The 19,199-nt window shown below is 34.5% G+C and overlaps 1 protein-coding gene across 1 annotated transcript in view; it reads right to left on the minus strand.

Annotated features, from left to right (window-relative positions):
• The window catches only part of LOC115215019 (glucagon-like peptide 1 receptor), a 170,314-nt gene that overhangs the window by 76,371 nt on the left and 74,744 nt on the right, over positions 1 to 19,199 (minus strand). Inside the window, exon 2 of the mRNA XM_029784139.2 lies at positions 6,066 to 6,165. Coding sequence (XP_029639999.1) covers positions 6,066 to 6,165 — 100 coding nt within the window. The remainder of the gene's footprint in view (positions 1 to 6,065; positions 6,166 to 19,199) is intronic.

Raw genomic sequence — 19,199 nt, forward strand, 5'->3', positions numbered from 1 at the left:
GTCTCTATACTCCTTAATCGCCAAAAGGAACGTATTAAGTTTCCAGTAGCCGGGACCTCTATTATATATTATGATCACTGTAGCTGACCGGATGAAACTGTGGACATCTAGCTATATTTCTATCTGCTTTTCTAATTAACACTCTATCTAAGTACGACCTGGAAGATCCGTCGCTGCTTGACCATGTCGAAAATAGAGCGTTCGGAAATTCCAGCCTATATGGATCTGCCAGCTCAAAGCGGCTTAGCAGTTCCTGGAAGCAAGGATTACCTTTTCTATCTGTATACGAGCTAACATAATCTACACGTGCGTCGGAGATTGTGTTATAGTCTTCTAGCACAAATAAAGAATGTGATATACCGAGAAACTTCTCCAGATTCCGAAAATATTCGCTTTGTCCAGTCGTCGTCGGATTTTTTCGGTTTGAACGGCAGTTTTTAACATAATTTCTGGGTAACTAAAAAATTTTAAACTTCGTATACTGGTAGAATGTGTTTATAAAGCATCTTTTTCTCTTGGCTTTATTGAGAAAATTCTATAGTTTGTAAGATATTTGTTGTTTTTTTCTTCATTTTCTGCAATTTCAACCAATCACTGACGTCTATTGAGGTAAAAAAAACATTCTGTGCCGTATGAATATGTCCCTCGTTTAAGAAACAGATTGGGTTTATTTACATTTGTGAAGAAAAAAATACCCTTCCCCCACCCCTAACCCTAACCCTATCCCTAAAACAAATTGAAATGCAATAGATCGATACTAGGGTCATAATTATGGGTGACAATTTCATATGACACCGCTAGAAAAAACTGCCGTTCAAACCGAAATGATCCACTACTTGTATTTCCATCCTCTCCTTTTTTAACATAGACATAAACTTTTTAAAATTATTCTTTTTCGTGTTAATTTGTCTCTCCTTCTTTCCTGCTGCCTCTGCAAAGTTGAACTCTTTTGGCGACACCGCCGGTGTTTTTCCTTCTTCACCGGTTACAAAAACAGGCATATCAATAATTGAACTATTTGGTGAGTCCATTGAACTCAATGGTGACTCCATGATGTTGCTCATACAATCTACGGCTAGACGCCGAACACAGAAAAATTTGGACATACATCCCACAGAATTGGCTCAAAGCCGCACAGTTCAACTATAATTCCCCCGCATGGGGGAATTTGAAAACAAGCTGCTTCAACGAAGCAATAAACAGTCTTCAACAAAAACAATCGTAAAACAACCTCAACTCACCGCAATAACATAACAGTTAAACAAATGACACAGGAAGCAATGGCAAAATGTTCACACGACAAGAAATTTGCACTAAGAATAGATACAAGGTAAAATTACTATCTGCTTTTACAGCGAGTTTATTCATGTAGTTTATCCGTCCTTCAACTTTTAGTTCATGCAATTGAAAAAAAAACCATTATTTATGGGATGACCCAATATATATATATATATATATATATATTATATATATATATATATATATATATATATTATATATAAAGTGAAGTTGTGTGTCTGTCTCCTACGATTTAGATTCCTAACTACTACTACACACATTTGCGGTGCAGTTTAACCAAAACCGGGTATCTTATAGTCGTGATTCATATCGAGCCCTTCTGGGTATTAGTGCGTGTCTACGATGAGTCTACGATTAAAAAAAAATTACCATTATTTTTTCCCATTTTAATGCATTTTTCGCTATTATATAAGGGAAGTAACTCTCTAAAAAAAAAATTACCATAATTTTTTTCCCATTTTTGATGCATTTTTTGCTATTTTTTGGCTATAACTCTCTAAAAATGCTTATATAGTTATTTCCCTTACAAACCCGAGCAACGCCGGGCGATACTGCTTGTATATATATAAATATATTGCTTGTATCAATACCCTTCTTTTGTCTTTGCTTTTATCCTTTATATGTACATTATATTTACAATGATGTATAGTCTCTGATTACTTTAGCGGCTTAGTATGTAATTGAGGAATAATATTTCATTATGTTTAGTGTGAAAATACGCACAGGTTATATTTGAATAATCGTTGCTTGTTAAACGACCACTTGCTTTCGGGATTCACTGATAGCACGTGATTACTTGAACCAACAGATATTTTCTTTATCCATGATTTGCCTCAGTTTATCTTCATCTATAACTTACGAATGTTTATAAAAAGCATAAGAACAAGGTTACATAGCTATGCCTTATCATGAAATGATGTGCCCTTATGCAAAATTTCATCTATGTACGTGCAAAATTGCTGTTTGCAAATTAGATCATGCATACGTTCACTTTTATTTATTAAGATTACTAACATTTCCATCGCTTTGATGTAGGCTCTTAAATTCTCTTTCCTGCTTTAGTCATCATGCCATAACTTATGGCATATTTGCAAGGTATTTGAAATCTGAAACTAATCACACCAATACACACAAGCATAAGCACATCAAATACATAGGATTAGAATGTCTTTTAAGATATTAGTTGTGTGGAAATACGTTGAAATACTAATCACATTCCTAAAAAGAATTTCTTTAGTTGTCTTTCGCAGGAACAAAAGTGGGTTTTTTTTAATATTGTTGATTGTAAACGTTTTTGCTTTATAAGTGAATGTGTCGACCTGGAAGTCTGTCCAACCTGTATGATGGATATTTGCTGTATAAACGAACTGGACTGGATTCAATCGAAAACTGAAATTGCTCTGCAAACACTCACTGACACTATAATTCATTATTAAATGCTAAAAGACTATCATACTTGCCTAAAATACAATGATTATGTAATCATTCTTAAACATTTAACAGAATCACTATTAATTATTTAACCGTTTAAACTAACCACATTAACTTTCAAAACCACATCAGTAACAGAAATAATCTGGAAAATAAGTTCAAGAAGAAAAAAATTAATCGGAGGGGCGATGCATACCCTGTGCACAGATAATTTTTTCGAAAATTATAGTGTGGCTTACAATGCCTTGCTTACCTATGCTTTTTAATTGGACTTAAACTTTGTAACTTTTTGACTAAAAGAGGATTAGGAACCCAAAAGGATGACAGCTAAAAGTAGACTTGATAAAATAGTGCATAGAATTTGAGAAGTGTTTTCAACGTCTTTTAGTGATGGCAGGCGAATCAAACGTACTGTAGTTCGTTGTAGGCTATAAATAATATGATCACTTCCTTATCGGGAAATTTGTAAGTTTAATTTTTATTCTAAATATCACCATTATAGGTATTTATACTCACGTGAAATAAAAAAAACAACTCGTAAATAAACGAAACCCTCGAATTCGTCACTGTACACACACATAAACACGCACGCACGCGCACACACGCACGCGCACACACGCACGCGCACACACGCACGCGCACACACGCACGCGCACACACGCACGCGCACACACGCACGCGCACACACGCACGCGCACACACGCACGCGCACACACGCACGCGCACACACGCACGCGCACACACGCACGCGCACACACGCACGCGCACACACGCACGCGCACACACACACACAGAGTCGCATATCTATGTATGTATTTATCTATATATGTATGTATGTATGCATGTATGTACTCACAGGTGACTACGTGCACAGATACACCATGATCTATACACACGCAGACGAGGGTCGATTCAAATAGTATATATATATATATATATATATATATATATATATGTGTGTGTATATATATATATATAAATGTATATAGAATATCGTGTACATTAAAGCACATTAAGAGGCTTCCATCATAGGAAAGCCTTGCGTTAGAAAGAGCAGTAAACAACTCAAACCACTAATTAGGGATAAATGTTTTAAATTTTCTTTCCCTTCGAGAATTTATCCCTAATTAGTGGTTTGAGTTGTTTACTGCTCTTTCTAGCACAAGGCTTTCCTATGATGGAAGCCTCTTAATGTGCTTTAATGTACACGATATTTTATATGAATAATGTATAGTCTATTGACTAATTGTTTTGCGCTAGGCCACTGGTAATAAAAATTCCTATAATTCTTATTACCCTAATTTTACTTATCATATATATATATATATATATATAATATATATATATATATATATATATATATATATATATACATACATACATACATATATATATATATATATATATATATATATGCATACATACATATATATATATATATATATATATATATTATATATATATATATAAATTCAGGGTGAGTACTTGATAATTATAAGCATCTGTGTATACCGTTTGGTGGTGTAGGTGGTGGAGTAAATTAGGCATATATATATATATTGTGTACCGTTCTGTGATGGTAAGATCGACAAAAAGTATACTATCTGGTGAGAGATAAACGGTATTTAATAAACATAATACATGTTCTTATGCGCTGGTAATAGATTCTTGTGCTGAGAACATGCGAAAATTTGGTGAAACTCAGTTCAGCCGTTTTTCAGTAATTTTGCAAACACACAGGCAAACAGACCAAGATGAGCGACTACACTGCCGTGCTTTTATCTTACGCGCGCGCAGGGTAATTAAGGAATAAACCTAATCGTTATTGCAGAAATATTCAAACATGCAAGTTGCTGTCTTGAGCAATGAGCTCATCATATTCACTTGAAGTGGGAATATATTGGAAATGCTCCGAGGGCAATTTTAAACTATTATATTACACTTGAGTGTACACTAGGAGCGGCGAGCTGGCAGAATTATTAGCACGTCGAGAAAGATGTTTAGCGGCATTTTGTCCGCCTTCGCGTTCTGAGTTCAAATTATGCCAAACTCGACTTTGCCTTTTATCCTTTCAAGGTCGATAAAATAAGGACCAGTTGAGTACTGATGTCGATGAAATCGACTTATTCACTCACCCAGACATGCTGGTCTTGTGCCAAAATTTGAAATCCTATTACACTAGAGTAGATTAATATATAATCCATTGCGTAAGATTCAGATAGCCATCATTTTAGAACGATGGATCAAGTCTTTAGATTTTCTCTGCGCTAGTAATTCACTAATAAGTTCAATTTTATACTATACTTCTGAGATCTCGAATATTTCCAAGTGCTTTAACGAGAGAAGGGTAGTATAAAAGTAGGTGCTGGTAGCTTTTGATTTACATAGAGAAGTTTAAAAAGCTTGGTTTCAGAAAATTACGTCACTAGAAAGATAAGTACAGTTAACACCCTCGCCTCTTTCTTTTGTGGTATGGTAGTGATCACAGATGTTTCGTATTTCCAAAATCTTGATACAGGTTTCACAGGATAAATCTGTGAGTTAAAGTACTTCAGGCAAAGGCTCAGCAAGTTTTATAATAATTTGTGGTTTTATTATGGTGGGTGTTTTCTCACCGAGGTTAAAATGTGTTTACAATGTTTACAAAAGGTTTACTGTACACTTATACGTACATATATGCAGGGTGTTCAAAAAGTCTCGTCGCAGTGAAGTTTTTGAAGACACCATCAACACCGAGAGATATTGTCAATCCATTTGTAGGCCAACTCACTGAAAGTGAAATTAATAATGCATACTTTCAGCAAGATGGCGCTACAGCACATACTTCACGCATCACCATGGCGTTACTTCAAGAGTTTTTCGATGAACGGATTATTTCGAAGGGATCTTTGGCCACCAAGATCACCTAATTTAACATCGCCAGACTTTTTGTTCTGGGGAGCAAGTAAAGGAACAGCGTACAAGGATCGCCCGAAAATCATTAATGAGCTAAAAGACACAATTACAACCTTCACACGGTCCATACCGCGTCAGACTCTCCAAGTTGTATTTCAAAACATGTATAGAAGCGTCAACTTATGTATTGAAAATGAAGGGCGACACTTTCAACACCTCTTATAAAGTTTTTTTTTGAAAGTCTTCTAAAGTCTAATATATTCTCTTGTATTCTCATACCATCTTATAAATATTTATTTTGCAATAAAATACTTACTGCGGAGAGACTTTTTGAACACCCTGTAGCACATTTATACATATCTACATACACATGCATAAAACAGTGTAAAACAATAACAACAGCAATGTAACAAACAATATGGAGACTGACTAAAGATTACCTTCGATTCTGGTGGATTGGTTGGATATTCCCGAGAGGCATTTCATCATTTCTTCTTCCAACAAAATACGTTGTAGATTGCGATCGAAATTACGAATTTCCTGCAAATGCAACAATATAGATATATTTATTGCTATAGAAGTGTCATCAGCATGCACATATTAGATCATGGTTTACGTCATGATTGTATCCAAAGATTGTTCATTTTCTCTCATTTATTATATGCCTCCCTTGATCTTTGCTTCAATTAATTCCCCTCAGTCGCCTCCTCTCACGCTCTCTAGCTATGTGAAAAAAACAACAAACAAACAAACAATACGAACATATTGAAAGAAATATCGTGTCCTTTTATTTCTAAGGAAATAAATAACAATATTTATAACACAAGGTGCAAATTTCTCATTTCTTATTACTTTTAATTAGTTATTAGTTAAAAATATATCCGGAATAATATGAACTATACTCATTACTCTCTTTTACTCTTTTATTTGTTTCAGTCATGTGACTGTGTGGCCTTGCCGGGGCACCACGTTTAGTCGAGCGAATCGACCCCAGGACTTATTCTTTGTAAGCTTAGTACTTATTCTATCGGTCTCCTTTGCTGAACCGTTAAGTTACGGGGACGTAAACACACCAGCATCGGTTGTCAAGCGATGTTGAGGGGGACAAACACAGACACACAAACACACACACACATATATATATATACATATATACGACGGGCTTCTTTCAGTTTCCGTCTACCAAATCCACTCACAAGGCTTTGGTCGGCCCGAGGCTATAGTAGAAGATACTTGTCCAAGGTGCCACGCAGTGGGACTGAACCCAGAACCATGTGGTTCGTAAGCAAGCTACTTACCACACAGTCACTCCTACGCCTATAATTACGAAAATATAACAAGTGTACTAAGCTCAAAAGTATCTCAAGGAAGACTGTGTTACTAAAATTTGGTTCCCTAAATTTAAACAGATGACTGAATTTATCGATTTTGGTATGATGCTATTCTATAGTAGGGAAGTTCCCAAGATCCTCGTACTTATTTTCTCCATATAATGGAGATAAGACCATTTACTTTCCAATATTGTGACAAGTAAATAGAACGAAGCACCGCGAACAACTTGAATTCGTGACCACGACCCAAATAATTTAAACATCATCTATTATGTATTTCGTTTCTTAACGTTACAAGAAAGCTAAACGCCTTTATAGTATTTTCTTTACCACTGCCTCAAGGAAAATAGTAATAAAAAAAGAATACATAATATTCGATATGTTCGTATCCAATCGTATTGAAATGATTTGTTTTAAATTGTCATGTTTACAGAAAATGGAACCTATAAGTTGCTTTATTAATATAATTAATTAGGATACTTATTCCTTATAGAGTAGATGTAATATAGCACTCTACATAAATTCTATATCGTCAAAAGTACTGAAATCTTCTGCTCCTAGTCCACAAACTCACTATGTTGGAACGTATATATATTTTTGAATCTACACATATGATCTATTTAGCTCTAGACTACTACCTAGCAAAACAATGTTTATACATTTAAAAATCATTTTAATATGATTGCAGTATATAAACACATGATATGACCTTCGTAAGGTTTTTATTTTTGTTATAGATATCTAGAGTGTGACACTTCACAGTACCATATATCAGTTGTAGTTGATAAATATAGACAGACACACACACACACATACACACACACACACACATACACACACACACACACACACACACCACACACACACACGCATGCACACACACATACACACGCACACACAGACATGCATAGAGAGAAATACGCTCTTGTCGATCACAGATGAAGTAACATTATAAAAGAAAAATTAATATAAGGAAATCTCTTTCAAAATCTGTTTTGAAACAATGTTTAAAAGAGTTCTATTTGAACAAAACTCATTACAACGAATATTCCAGTTACATACATACATACATGCTCCGAAGTCATTATAATATTGATCACCAAAGCAGTCTATCATGGACCAATAACTGGATCACTACCTCCCTCTGTGAAGGGTATGCATTTGCAATTCAGGAACATGAAATATTAACCAAATAGCTAATGCACAAAAGAGATAGAGATGCAGGAAAATCAGTAAACTGTGACACCCGATGTAGACTTTGTGGAGTTAACACCGAAGATATCACCCACATCATAAGTAGTTGTCCGAAAATACCATAACGGTTTTATCTACCGATGAGACATGACGTTGTATCTAGGACACTCAATAACGAAATCCGTCGGAAGGATAACGCCGAGGACAAACAAATAAGAACCACAGTATGGTAGAAGCCATAGCCACTCATAACAAAAAAAGGAGTATTGGTGGAATGTCCCACTGAAAACCTCAACAAAATGTAAGCACAACAAGCCTGATATAATGATTTCGGATAGAAGAGAGAAACTGTACATTTGTGGAAATTAGCTTTCCAGCGGATGTTAACGTAAAGCTGAAGATCAGTGAAAAAGAGAATACCTACGCTGAACTATCGAGTAATCTGTAGTTACTCTGTCCAGATTACAAGTTCAGATTTATACCTGTAATTATTGGGAACCTGGGTTACGCAAGACACTGTCTAAATATCAATCTTGAGAAATTGAGCTTCTCAGAACCAGAAAGGAGAAAGCTGATTCGAAGACTACAGATCTAACCCATCAGTGGAACTGTAAGTATCTGTAAAACTTTCCAGAAGTTTATCATTTAAACATATATGAGCATGTCTAGATATGTAACTATATTCATGAGAATACACACAAAAAACAAAACATAGAAATCTGCACATATGCATATATACATGCATACATACAAAAATACCCTGTTGTTCATTTTGAAATTGCAATGAAGTAGCCCTGAAACTAGGTTAGAAACCGGCTCTTTCTCTATTGGTAAGAAATCTTGAAATAAAACTGAATAATGACATACATATATACATACATGCATATATAAATGTATATATACATACATATTGTTTTTCGAGCCTCAGGACTCATAAAGCCGTTTGCTTGGTTTCCATAGGGCTGTTCTCACTCAGAAAAAGGAGAAATATTAATAGTTTAAAATATCCGTTTCATAACACAAGGATTTTATGAACTTTTTCCTGCTTAATTTCTATATATATTGCTATTTATAGTTCCACTGATGGATTAGATCTATAGTCTCCGAATCAGCTTTCTCCATTCTGGTGAAAAATGCAATTATGCAATCCTGACTGTCTCTTATTTCTAATTGGTATGTTATAAAAATTGCAACAAACTACTACCCATACCATTATACGTCGCGCTTTCTCTATAATCCCTTCCGTAAAAAGAAAACTGATCAATGATATGAGGTATTAAATTACTAACTTATATGTTTTGACATCAAATCCACTGCAATTATTTCGTTCTGTGGAAGCGAAACTTGATTAATTGGAATTCAGCTCACCTAGCAGACTAAGTGATCAGTTGACGAGATATATGCAATATAATTGCGTTTTTATCATGGGAAAGAACAGTTTATCTACTTTGGATCTGTTGGGAAAAAATATAATATCACGCATCGGTCAAAACACACTGAATTCGCGTCTACTTTCGCCCAAACTAACATATAAACGTTTCACTAATATACTCAAATTGAAGCATTATTTGCATGTCTCGTCTAAAGTACATCACCGACTTCCCTACTTCGAGTCATATTTCATTTATTTGTATCAAAAGCAGCAATATGTCAGGCTAGGATTCTTGGTATCGATGACAACTGATACCAAATAACGCGAATTAAATATATTAAGAATCTATTTATATATTAATATTAAGACTTTTAAACGTTACACATTTTTAGAGAACAATATGAGATCGAGAAAGGAACAGAGCAATAAAATCAAGTTGTCTTCATTACTTTCAGGTGGTTTCTTAAGTAATATTGTGTGGAGGCGCAATGACCCTGTGGTTAGGGCAGCGGACTCGCAGTCATAGGATCGCGGTTTCGATTCCCAGACCGGGCGTTGTGAGTGTTTGTTGAGCCAAAACACCTAAAGCTCCACGAGGCTCCGGCAGGGGATGGTGGTGATCCCTGCTGTACTCTTTCACCACAACTTTCTCTCACTCTTACTTCCTGTTTCTGCTGTACCTGTATTTCAAGGGGTCGGCCTTGTCACTCTCTGTGTCACGCTGAATATCCCCGAGAACTACGTTAAGGATGCACGTGTCTGTGGAGTGCTCAGCCACTTACACGTTAATTTCACGAGCAGGCTGTTCCGTTGATTCGGATCGACCGGAACCCTCATCGTCGTAACCGACGGAGTGCTTCCTTCCCTAAGTAATATTGTAAATAGAAAAAAATACTTCTTGGGAGAAATTAAATTTCAATTACATCATATATCTGAAGAAATATTTTTCTGTTATTCGACTAAAACCCTTTAAGGCGGAACGACAGCATGGCTGCAGTCAAATGACTGAAACAAGTGAAAGAATATATATACATACATACGTATACACATACCAACGTACAGTTTGTCAGGGATCTGCTTACTAAAAGTTTCTCTTAAAATCGTTGGGTTACTATAAGACTCAGAGTCGCCCATGCATACCACTTAATCCTCACAAAACGTGATGAGTGTTCCTTCTTCCATCCGTACACAAAGATATACATATACACATGCACGCGCCCACAGAAATATATCTAGTCTATCTACAAAATACATATACACATGTATGTTGATTTGTATGTATGTGTGTATAAACTTTTTACAATAAGGTCGATGTAAAATGTCCGACGCCATGATAGATCGTTAGTTCCTACACGCATTGTTTTCTCTCCTTGTTTCTCTCCTTGTTTTTTTTTTTCTGTGTATCTCTCTGTCGAAGGGTGTAGGCTCGATACGTAAAATACTTTTTCTATTTCTATTCCTGAGCGCTTTACCAATACCTTTGTTTGTTTGTACTCCACCTGCCTTCGTCTTTTGTTTATTTTCGTAAACTTTCCCGTTATATATATGTATGTATGTATGTATGTATGTATGTATGTATGTATGTATGTATGTATGTATGTATGTATGTATGTATGTATGTATGTATGCATGTATCTATCTATCTATCTATCTATCTATCTATCTATCTATCTATCTATCTGAAAGGATTAGAGACAAACACTTTCCTCTCTGGTCAATCTCTCATCAACTTCTTCAAGTATCACTTGAAGAAAAAAGTGAGAGTAGAGAGGCAAGTTTTGTCTAGTGAATGTTTTAAAAAAAGATGGGTGGATGTAGCAAGGATGGCACGTATGAATGACGAAGCCACCTTGACTATGATTCTATGAACCGTAAAATTAATACAGAGAGTTGCTTATTTGCAAAAAAAAAAAAAAAAAAAAAAGAAATATAACATGTGACTTCATTGACCGAGGTTACCGTGGTCTTTTCCGTAGGCTTTTCTTTCCACGGGTAAACCTCACCTGTTCCCCCCCTTTACACTTCATATTGACATTTCTGTGATAACGATCCCTATTGATCAATTTTTTCCTCTCCCCCTTTTTTTTAACCCCCCCTTTTTTTTGTCCTCTTTCTCTCCTTTTACGATCCCTTTTGATCGACCCCCCTTTTTTATTTTATTTTTATTTTATTTTTTTCTTATTTTTTATTTTTTTTTATTTTTTTATTTTTTATTTTTTTTAAACCTTCAAAAGAAAAGCTCTACCTTGTAATTTGTTCTATCTGTGTGCAGCCCTGTGTGGCTAATAAAGAAACATATCTATCTATCTATCTATCTATCTATCTTTATATGCGTGTGTGTGTGTGTGTGTGTGCACGTGTGTGCACGTGTGTGCACGTGTATGTGTGTGTGTATATATGTGTGTGCACGCACGCGCGTGTACGTATTCGGCCTTAGCATTGTGTCTGATTTAGGAAGCAAAATGTTTGTGGTTATGTGTAACTATATGAACAATGGCTTATCAGGAATTAATACAAAATGATGCTATATTTCAAAACGAAACTCTCTGATATGCTGAATAGAGACATTCAAAGTTGTAGATAATACAGAAATACATTCGCAAAAAACATGAACACACACACGCACACACACTCACACACATACAAACACACAGACACACAGACACACAGACACACAGACACACACACAGACACACACACACATACACACACAGACACACATACACACACACACACACACACAGATATAGGTACAATAATGCAACAATCGTTGCAGCTGTTTTGGATGAAGTCTAACGGATGTTGAGTTTGCAGATATCTGAAGAAGAAAAAGTAAGCATAAATGTCCTCTCTATTCCAATATGCATGATAAAAGACGTGGGTGTGGATAAATGAGAAGAGGAACGAATTCTGTAAAGATAACAAAAAGCCATTCATACTCAGGAAACATCTAAATCAAATAGCAGAAATATAAATCGATGAATTCCAAATGATATTCTTGTTTTTCTTTTATCTGTACAGTTCGTTAAATGTCTGAGAAATAGTGAAAATATTTGATGCAACAGTTAAATTGCTTCTTTTTACAAAGGAAACATCTTAACTGTATTTGAAACGTTATGGGTTTTCATTTATACAAGCTCCTACAGGAGAACTCTCAGAACTCACGTTCAATACCTTTCATATTGTGTTTTATTAAGGCTATGTTCGTGTTGCCATTGGCATGACACAAAAGTGTAAAGTAATGTAGAGGATATGTGAGAACGCACTGTCAATGTAGAGTTCATACAACGAATGAAGAAGCCATTTAAATCATGTTTCGAGGTAAGTGCTTCATTTCATATAGGTTTCGGATACTAAACAAAAGTTTTGAAACTTGGCTTTCTTGGAGACCTTGTCTATGAATGAGCCCAAAATCAAACTCGCTAGACGGTCTTATTTTCTGGAAGTAGAAACAGCAGAACCACATTTATATAAATTATCTATTTATAGCTTTTGACACGGATGTATAAGATTATTAACATCCTATTTTTCTGCTTGAGTCTATTCCTTTAACATTAGTTACACGTCAAGTACTATATTTTTTAATATATGTTAACACTGATTAACATGTAATTTCTCCTCTACAACAATATTATTATACAATATCTAGTGAAGATTTACAAAGTCTTAAATAAACTTGCTATATTTCATATGAATAACTTTACACGATTTCTCTATGCATATATTATTATGCTATGTAATTATTTGAAGAGTTAGCAGCATATAGAAGAGTTAGTTGTATTATGTCACCACCGGTGCTAGGGTATATCTTAAAACCAAGATTCTTAAACTTCAGAGTTTTGGCCCACCTGCAATACATAAGCATTTAAAATTGGTATAAAGTTACAACTGTATACTGCAGATGCACATTAAATTAACAAATTTGTGTGTTTAAAAGAAATGCCTTCCTAGAAACTAGTGCCCCATCCTGACAGAGATTAGTCTCATCTGTTTTCCACCATAAACTTCTATGCTAGCTTATTATGTGTTATGAGCTAGGGGTCATCGAATATAAATATTTGGCAAATGAAATTGACAACAAAAAATGCATAGATGTAACAGTACAGCCAAATGTCCCCCAAATCACGCAGTCCTTAAATAAAAGAACACATTTAACAATGTAGTCCTTGATATACAAAAAGGCAAAATGATCATAGCTGGGACATTGTTGACCATAGGATCTGACCACTCAGAGCTGACCTACATTTATGCAACAAGAATTATCCAATGTTTCTCATGTTATATTCTTTTGCTCTGTCGTAGAATTCTATATGAGAAACTAGGAATAAAACTAATTCTATGAAAATTATTTCTTCGTTTAAATATAGATTTTTTCTGCAGATTTATGATAAAACTCTAGAGAATGGGTTAAGTCAATTTAATGGCACCAATACTTTTAATCATTATGTCGATCCTAGATATTTTAAATTCAATAAAATTCTACCGATTTGAATATCCATCTCTACTAGTAAATAATCGTAAAGCATATAATTGGAGCTCTACTAATATCATCAGCATCATCTCTTAAGCGTATTTTGAAAATACATGAACAACTGAAAAGCTTAGAATTTTGCTACAAGTCGCCATTGAGCGTTATATTTGCAGCATATCAAATAATGATAAACATGTTATAATGAATGTAACTAGGCATAACATAGCGTTTCTTTTTGTCTTCTTTTACAAGTTAAAATCGATTAAAAGCACAGGACAGTGCATATTAATGTGGTAAAAGAATCATATAACAGATTAATCTCCAATCTTTGAAAGCTATTGTGAAAAATGAAAGTTATGAAATAGTACTGAATGTTTCTGTCATTTCAAGCGAATAATATAAAAAGTCAGATGTGCGAAGATAAACTAAGTATTCTAATAGGTATATGGACCTTTAAAATTAATTTCAAGATTCAATGTCCTTCAGCGTTCCATCTATTGGTGCTTGAACTAGAAGAACAATCCATTTGATGAGTTTTCAAGCAGTTTCCGCCTATCCAATTTCACTGAAAAAAAACTTGAGCCATCTGTGAGCAATACTAAAAGATACTTACCAAGTTACCTGATTGCGAATTGAGCATCATAACCATTCCACTATGGTAGACTCCACACACATACACATATTCTAAAACTCACAAACCTGCGCACCTACATACATATACTAATTTAACACACACATACACATGACTTTCAAGTTAAATTAATATATTAGGCTGATACAGACACAAACAAACGGCAGTTTTAAAAACTTAAACGATGGTATATTGGTACAATTAATTCTTGACAAATTACCATACAATAGAGAAAATATGAAACAATGAAAAATTCAGGCCAGGTATCTTTTCATAGAACTACTGGTAAAGGCACACGGGCCCGGTCTTTCTACTTTCACTCTTTATAGTAGCACGGGAAAGTAAACAATATTCTGTGAATATAAAGGTTAAAGATCTCCTTCGGTCATGAATGATCATGGAATTGCACCTAGAAACTTCCACTCCGAGGCTCAAGTCCGGGCAAGCTTGTTTGTGGAAGACCAGCAGTGGCCCATGCCACTGAGGGAAAGGCAAAGGCAGATACAGTATGGTACCAGTAACGTCACAACTCATTTCTATAGCTGAGCGAACAAGAGCAACGTGAAATAAAGTTTGTTGCTCAAGAGCACAACACACAGCCCGGTCTGGGAATTGAACTCACTATCTCATGATTGTGAGCCAGATGCTCCAATCACTGGGCTATGCACCTTCTCTGTCTGTCTCTGTCTGTCTGTCTGTCTGTCTGTCTGTCTGTCTGTCTCTCTCTCTCTCTCTCTCTCTCTCTCTCTCTCTCTCTATATATATATATATATATATATACATACATAAATACAAACATAGAGTGTGAATGTGTATGCGAGTGTGCGCGTGTGTGTACTGGTATGGCTGTGTGGTAAGAAGTTTGCTTCCCAGCCACATAGCACAGGGTTCATTTCCACTGTGTAGCCCTTGGTTAATCAAAGTCTTATTAATGGATTTGGTAGACGGAGACCATCACAAGCGAGTCGAGTATATATATATATATATAATTATAATAATAATAATAATAATAATATTAGGGAGTAAATCCAAACTTACAGGGAAAAATTAGATTTAGGATTAAATCTAATTTTATAGTATAAATATATATTATATTAAATTAGAAATAAAACCACTATTAGGCAAATCAAACAGTGAAAATCATAAGCCAATACATAGAAATAAAATTAATTAAAAAAATATATAAAAAATATAAAATATAAAATATAAAATTCCAAATTAAAATATTTAAATTAAAGTTAAAATTTTAAAAATTATTTAAATTAATAATTTAAACTTATAAATTTTAAATATATATATATATAAATATATATATATATTTTATTATTATTATTTTATTTTATTAATTATTTAATTAATTTTTTTTATATAACTATCAAAAAGTATTAAAAGTTTAATATAAGATAAAGAGTAAAAACACTACGATCGTTTCATGCCCGTAACCAATTCGAATAACAATAATTTAAATTCAATTAAAAATATAGAGAGTATAAGTATCCATTACCCCTACAAAGTATATTAAATGTTTACAATTCAATATTGTCTTACAATAGATACTATATCGACACTACTAAGACACAATATTGACTTGTAAAACTTTGATATAAATTGTTGTAAATTATGGTTGCAAAACGCAATACTGTGTCTTTGCTGGTAATTAGTATGTACGTACCAGTTTATTTCTTGCTTTGCATAATAAAGATATTCTTTTATGATACAAGTTTATTAGAGACCTTTCCAGCTATTTATAATACGGAAAATATTGTACAATTATCTGGAGAATTAATAAATTCATATCGATTACTCTAGTCACAAGAAATGGTGATGCACATTTTCCCATTATGCATGAGCACCCTTTGGTTTGGCTTCCCGACAGAATGATTATAGCTCTTACTACTTGTGTACTGATTTTACGGCCGCCATTATGAGAAAACTAAAGTAGAGAGCTGTTAAAAAGAATTTGTATTTCCATTATGTTGGTTTCAAGAACTTTATACATTCGGACGAAGGAAAAGCAACCGAATAAATCTTCTAACACAAACTGGGCGTGAACGAACTTAGAGTGAACTCAAGCAATCGAAGCTAAATCAAAAGATAGTTAAATTAAACTTGCAAATATTGAGTGTTGATACAAATAATGCTGAAATACAATACTTTTGATTTTAGATATTTATTTATGTAAGAAGATTGGCAAAGAATTTTACAGATATTTGTATTATGGAAACTTTTTTTCAGCACTTAGTTGGCGTATTGATAAATTTATATCAATTACTAAATTCTAATGAAAACTGTGAACACCAGAAACGAGAACTTAGTTTTCGGATTCAGTTAAACAAATAAAATTACATCTTACTTCCCGAAAACTGTGTTATATCGGTTCTCGTTACAAGCGGCGATCAAAGCGATCTTCAGAAGAAAATTAAAGCAAAACAGTTTTATATGAGTTTGCATTCCTTGTTTTGAATATAATTGAAAATGTGGAAAAAGTTCATATACCTAGTTTTAATTAAACTTCAGTAATCGACCGATGGATTGGAACGATTGAACGCAGCCATTTAGGTATTGATCATGACGTTTTTAGTGATGGACAGTTTGGTGCTAAAGATAGACAGACAGACACGCACACATCATAAGCGCGCGCGCAAATACACACAAAAATTAAAATGAATGCTTATAAAGAAAAACACATGTACATAGATCCACAGAGGGAGAGAGAGAGAGAGAGAGAGATAGACAAGAGAGAAATGGTGAAGAAAGAGAAGAAGAGAGAATAGGAAAGAGGAAGCGAGAGAGGGAGAAAGAGAGAGAGAGTGGAAGAAATAGAGAGAGGGACTGAGAGAGAGAGAGAGAGTGAAAGAGATATATATGTATATACGGAGAAAAAACAAACAAGAGTGTAATGAAAACACAAGGCTAAAAATGAGAAAAACATGTCTTTTTACATACACAAAGAAAAGAACAGCTTTCTCAAGTCCATTAGAGTTTCAAGTTCCTTTGGCCTAATCTGGCAACTTGAAAATATTCACGCTGAACTATTCCTCTGAAGAACAGTTAATTCCTGATTACCTTCACGGTTCTGTCACCTTTGCCATACTCGAGTATTCATTTCTGATCCGCATTCTACCGAAGAGTTTCAGCGGAATTTGAAGAGAAATATGTAAAAATTAATGGGTTAACCATTAAACAATTTTAAAATTGGCGATGACGATTTTTTTTGTTCCAGCATCATTCACATCAATTTTACTGTCTACTTCAAAACATAGTATCAACATAGGCGTAGGAGTGGCTGTGTGGCAAGTAGCTTGCTTACGAACCACATAGTTCCAAGTTCAGTCCCACTGTGTGGCACCTTGGGCAAGTGTCTTCTACTACAGCCTCGGGCCGACCAAAGCCTTGTGAGTGGATTTGGTAGACGGAAACTGAAAGAAGCCCGTCGTATATATGTATATATATATGTGTGTGTTTATGTGTTGTGTTTGTTCCCCACCATCGCTTGACAACCGATGCTGGTGTGTTTACGTCCCCGTAACTTAGCGGTTCGGCAAAATAGGCCGATAGAATAAGTACTAGGCTTACAAAGAATAAGTCCTGGGGTTGATTCCTCGACTAAAGGCGGTGCTCCAGCATGGCCACAGTCAAATGACTGAAACAAGTAAATGAGTATGAGTATGTCACTATAACCAATTCATATAGAAGATAAGGTAGAGAAGATGTTGCAATTAAATGGGATTTGGAATGTTATACATAAAAAATTTGATGAAGACATGAAAAATCTTAAATAAAGACATCTCGAACACTACATCTTTAATATAACACTATAGTACGTCTGTGTACGAATGCATGCTTGTGCGCACGCGCGTGTGTATATATGTGAGTGCGTGCGGTGTGTGTGTCCGTGTATGTCTGTGTATATGATGTGTTTATGTATTAATGTCATAAAAGGGATTCTATCGAGTGCGTCCGAACAATGAAATAATATTTCTAAAAAGAAATTTCCTGATTTGTCGTTGCTATCAACAACGCCATCGAATCACTTCAAATGCAAGCATATTGTTTATGTCGCCATTAGACGTAAGCAATCAATTCTTTCCTACATCCGGCATGCTAGATATCTAATTACAAATGTAGTTCATAGCAATTGTGGAAATGAAAGCATATAATGTTCACTAATGACTCTCTACGTGTTGAAGTATATCTACGTATTAGTAAAAATGTTTTAAAATTTCTACATATTGGTTAAATGTGTCAAAATATAAAAACACATAAGTTAAATGTGTTAGAATATATATATATATATATAATATATATATATATATTATATATATATATATATATATACATGGGATATGCCAATATACACAGATAGAGAAATTAAAGCCAATAGGCCGGATATAATTGTCAGAGAACACCAAGAAAAAAAGGCTTTCTAATCAATGTAACAATATCAACAGATGACAATGTTCCTCTAAAAACAAAGGAACAACTTTCAAAATACAAAGATCCGGAAATAGAGGCAACTCGAACAGAAACAATTCCTATCATAGTAGGCGCATTAGGTATGATAAAAAAACATTC

Source organism: Octopus sinensis, linkage group LG8 (assembly GCF_006345805.1).
Source record: "Octopus sinensis linkage group LG8, ASM634580v1, whole genome shotgun sequence".
Lineage (NCBI taxonomy): Eukaryota > Metazoa > Mollusca > Cephalopoda > Octopoda > Octopodidae > Octopus > Octopus sinensis.